The following is a 4,719-nucleotide window of genomic DNA, read 5'->3' as shown; positions in this document are numbered from 1 at the left end:
TTGAAATTTCTCTTGATAGATTTGTTTTCTCCACCTTTTGACCACATTCACCCACTTCCCTCACCCTTCACCTCCCCCTTGCAACTGCCAATCTGTCCTCTGTTTTTTAAGTTTAGTTATTTAAGATTCCACATGTAAGTGAGGTCCTACAGTATTTGTCTCTGTGACTCACGCATCTCACATAATGCTCCCAAGGTCCATCCATGTTGCTGCAAATAGCAGGATCACCTTCATTTTTATGACTGAACAATATTCCATTATGTGTGTGTGTGTGTGTGTGTGTGTGTCCATCCATCCATCCACTTAGGTTGTAATACCATGTCTTAACTGTTGTAAACAATGATGCAGTGAACACGGGGTTGTGGAGGGTGGGGGGCAGCATCACTGTGATATAGGGATTTTGCTTCTTTTGGGTATATACCCAGAGGTGGGATTACTGAATCACATGGCATTTGTATGTCTTTATTTATTTAATTATTTAAATTTATAAATGATTTATTGGATTTTTTTCAGAAAAACTAGTTCTTTATACTGAATAAGCTCATACACGTTTGAAAACATACATGTTTTCATTTCTCATTTAGCTTGGATTACTTCTTAGAAGTTTTCATGTTTCTGACCAGCCACTGTTTTTCAACCTCTTGGCGTTTTGTTTTTTTCTGGGCTCCCCACGGATTACTCAGAAACTGGGTGGTGGCCCTTTTCCCTGGTAACCTCTTATTTTCAAGATTTTCAAGGCACAGGACCTTATTTATAGTAGTTTTGTTGGTTCTGGGACCATGTAAACAATTCTCTAAAGCCTTTTGCTGCTTATTGCCTTGAATCTCTCAAATCTTGATCTTCTAGCCTTAGAGCCAAGTGGCTTTTAATCTGGCCCATAGACTGTACTTTTTGTACTTTTTCAGCTTTCTTGGAATCACTTCCTTTTCACATCCTTTGTTTTTCTTCTGCAAATGAATTTCTTTCAACTTTTCTGATGATGTCCTTATGTTAGTCTGTCCAGCTGTAGTTAATGTCTCAAGAGTCTAATCTGGAAGTTTTTTTGTTGGATAAACAGCTCATCTTCTTCAGGAGTGCTTTATCTCCAACCTGTTCCTCCCCTTTGTGCTTCTTCCTGGGTGCTGATCAGTCAGCTCCTCCCCAACAGGCTTTACTAGGCTGCTGGACCAACAGGCGGTGCTCTGCCTTCTCTTCCCTGTACCTCCCCAACCCTGCCCAGGCAAGGCCCACCCAGGCACAAGGCCTCCCCACAGGTGGCACTGTGCCCCCTCCACCTCCCCCAGGTGGTGTTCCCCTTGCCTTCTCCCCCTACCTCCTCCCTCCCCTCCCTGTTGTTCTCTGCCTTCCTCCCCCACCCCAGGCATGCTGGCCCTCCTCCACCATCATTGATGCAGGGGTGTGGGATTTACAAGGCTGGAGCTGCACCATGACCCATGCAGCATCAGATCACCTCCATTTGTATGTCTTTGGAAAAATGTCTATTTCGCTCCTTTGCCCATTTTTAATTGAATTTTTCTCTTTGCTATTGAGTAGTGTAAGCTCTTTATATATTTAGGATATTAACCACTTCTTTTTAAAGATAAATGATTTGCAAATATTTTCTCCCATTCCATAGGTTGCCTTTTCATTTTGTTGATGGTTTTCTTTACAGTACAGAAGCTTTCTAGTTTAATGGAGTCTCACGGTTTTATTTTTGTTTTTGTTTTGTTGCCTTTGCTCTTGGTGTCAGATCCAAACAATCATTGCTCAGACCAGTGTCCAGGAGTTTACCCACTCTGTTTTCTCTCTCTCTTTCTTTCTTTCTTTAACCCCCTCTGTTTTCTGTTGAAGAGTTTTGTGGACTTATGTCTTACATTCAAGTAAGATCTAAACAAAAGGTCTTACTTGACCTGACATTAAATCATTTGAGTTGGTTTTTGTGCATGGTGTCAGACAGTGGTCCAGTTTCAGTCTTTTGTATGTGGCTGTCAGGTTGTCACATACCATTTGTTGAGGAGACTCACCTTTCCACATTCTATGTTCTTGGCTCCTTTGTCATAAATTAATCGACCATATATGCATGCTTTTATTTCTGGGCTATCTATTCTGTTTCATTCATCCATTTGTTTTTAGGCCAATACCATACCCTTTTGATTACTATAGCTTTGTCATATAGCTGGAAATCAGGACATGTCATGACTCCAGCTTTTTTATCTTTTCTCAAGATTGTTCTGTTTGGGGGTGCCTGGGTAGCTTAGTGGGTTAAGCTTCTGCCTTCAGCTCAGGTCATGATCTCAGGGTCCTGGGATCAAGGCCTGCATTGGGCTCTCTGCTCAGTGGGGAGCCTGCTTCCCCTTCTCTCTCTGCCTGCCTCTCTGCGGACTTGTGATCTCTCTCTCTGTCAAATAAATAAATAAAACCTTAAAAAAAATATTTTGTTTGTTCAGGGTCTTTTGTGGTTCTGTATGAACTTTAAAGTTGTTTTCTTGACTTCTGTAAAATGTGCCATTGGAATGTTGATAAGCATTCATTGCCATGACTCTGTATATTGCTTTTGATAGTATTGACATTTAATCAATAATATTTCTTCCAGTCCATGAGCACAGAGTATTTTTCATTTATTTATGTCTTTTTTAGTTTTTAAAATTTTCTGAAAATTTTTAAAAATTTAAATTGTATTAAAATTTAATTTAAATTACTAAATAAAATTTAAATTTTTTTAAAAAATTAAGAATTTTCAATATTATGGCACCTGGGTGGCTCAGTCAGTTAAGCATCCAGCTCTTGATCTCAGCCCAGTTCTTGATCTCAGGGTTGTGGGCTCAAGCCCTGCACTGGGCTCCATGCTCAGCATGGAACCTACTTTAAAGAAAAAAAAAAAAAAGGAATTTTTCACTAGTAACGGTTTTACGTGGTTCTCCATATCTTGTCTGAATATCAGGTAAGTACCAGGAGAGGGATCCATAAATTAAAATAAATTAGGATAATACTGGAAGAACTGGACCAGTAATAGCTCTGTTTGAAACCTTCCTCTTTCTTTTTAAGTTCCTACTGTCTGGTGGTAAAATACCTGCAAAATAGATAAGCCTGCTGAAAGTTAATGAAGGCACTATTGGCCTTTTCTTCCTTTTGTGTTCTAGGCTGACTTTGATAGGATCACAAAAGATGTGAGGAAGCTGAAAACAAGACGAGATGATGAAGAACTGAAAGAACTCTATGTGATCGACAAACAATCTATAGTTGGAGACATTAATATTGGTATTGTATATGTGTGTGTGTGTGTATGTGTGTGTATATATGTATATATGTGTGTGTATATATATCATATTTAAAAAAATAATACATTTCATTTGAGCAATGTTTATAGAAGCAGTGAGTAAAAAGTAAACTTGAAAATATATCTATTCTTCTTTTGGCAGAGTATCCAGGAATGCTAGATTTAAAAGGCAAGGCTAAATGGGAAGCGTGGAACTTCCAAAAAGGTTGTTAATTCTTAAATAAGTGAAGTAAGCTTTCTTAATTTCCCAATACATCAGTCCGTAAGATAATCTGTTTTGTGTCTTTCTAGGGCAGTCGAAGGAAGATGCCATGAGTGCCTATATATCTAAAGCAAAAGAGCTGATAGAAAAATATGAAATTTAAAGTTCAGCTATGAGAAGGTTTTTCTTTTGAGGTCTTCATAATGCTATCACGTCCTATATCTAGGGAAGAAATGCACTGTTAACTCTACATGTCACGAATATGTTTGATATTAACATGAATTGTAACCCTTAATTAGAGGTATGCTGAAACTACTTAATGAAGTTTTACTTGCTAAAACCAGATGATTTTAAAAGTTCTTTTTTTAAAAAAAAGTATTGCTTTGGTTGTATGTCACACAAACATTAACAATATTTTTTGGCTTATCTGTTTTCCTACACTGAGTTATTATTATTGGTATGTGATCAAAACAGTTTACTAAGAACCAATAACAAGTTTCTTCCTTTGTTGTACGTGTAGCTCTGGGATTCTCACTGAATTGGGGACTTGGAAATCATAAACATACCTGGTTTGATTCCATACTCTGTAATTCTTTACTAGGTGACCAGAAACAAATTACTTAAGCTTGCTAAACCTCATCTATAGAGTAGAGGGAAAAATCAGTCTCACAGGGTTGTAAGAATTGAATGATTCTTGAGGTAATGAGGATTGATAATTGAGGTAACTTTAATGATCCTACCTTCAATTTAAAGCATATTATATAAAACCTAACAACAAATAAACTAAAATTTTTAAAAAAATAAACTTATGAGTCCATGACTATTCAAAGAAAGAAAAAAGCCATCCACCCATTATTTTTCTTTAAATTTTTACATTTAAGACAGAAAAATCAAATGTAGTATCTAATGACAATAAAACGTTCAACTACTGTGCCTCTTACATTCAGTTTTATCAGAGTGAAAATGCAGAGTCTGGAATATCATAGTGGCCTAGTCCTCAGTCTTTCTTGCTGCACACAGGTTCCCTGAAAGAACACAGTCTTGTTTTAGCATGTCTAAAATCTGTTTGAGATCGGATAGGGTAAATATCCTAAAAAACAGTGTACTTCTACTCCCTGGATAAGGGTTGGGGTTTGGTATGCTATGACCAATGAGGAATAGATTGATTTCATGTGACTTAAAAAAATTATCTAGATTGACTAGATGAATTTCCAGGGAATTATTCTGTGTGAAAAAAGCCAGTCCCAAAAACGTTGTGCAG

At 37.3% G+C, this 4,719-nt stretch overlaps 1 protein-coding gene and 1 pseudogene across 1 annotated transcript; one reads left to right on the top strand and one right to left on the bottom strand.

Moving 5' to 3' along the window:
* Nucleotides 1–287: 287 nt before the first annotated feature.
* On the bottom strand, nucleotides 288–1,428 carry LOC122890353 (annotated as a pseudogene).
* Nucleotides 1,429–1,844: 416 nt separating this feature from the next.
* On the top strand, nucleotides 1,845–4,204 carry LOC122890352 (acyl-CoA-binding domain-containing protein 7-like). Its single transcript, XM_044225986.1, has 4 exons — nucleotides 1,845–1,859; nucleotides 3,120–3,237; nucleotides 3,399–3,461; nucleotides 3,548–4,204. Exons 1-4 carry the CDS (start codon nucleotides 1,845–1,847, stop codon nucleotides 3,619–3,621), a joined length of 270 nt encoding a protein of 89 aa, XP_044081921.1. The 3' UTR covers nucleotides 3,622–4,204.
* Nucleotides 4,205–4,719: the final 515 nt, after the last annotated feature.

This window comes from Neovison vison, chromosome 11 (assembly GCF_020171115.1).
Source record: "Neovison vison isolate M4711 chromosome 11, ASM_NN_V1, whole genome shotgun sequence".
Classification (NCBI taxonomy): Eukaryota; Metazoa; Chordata; class Mammalia; order Carnivora; family Mustelidae; genus Neogale; species Neogale vison.
The sequence above is the reverse complement of the archived record's forward strand: the minus strand, read 5'-3'. Positions and strand labels throughout refer to the sequence as shown.

Bases quoted from the DNA above. Each gene is read 5' to 3' on its own strand.
- LOC122890352 (XM_044225986.1), top strand. The intron at 3,238-3,398 runs GTATTGTATATG...TTCTTTTGGCAG, and splicing joins AGTTGGAGACATTAATATTG to AGTATCCAGGAATGCTAGAT. The intron at 3,462-3,547 runs GTTGTTAATTCT...GTGTCTTTCTAG, and splicing joins AGCGTGGAACTTCCAAAAAG to GGCAGTCGAAGGAAGATGCC.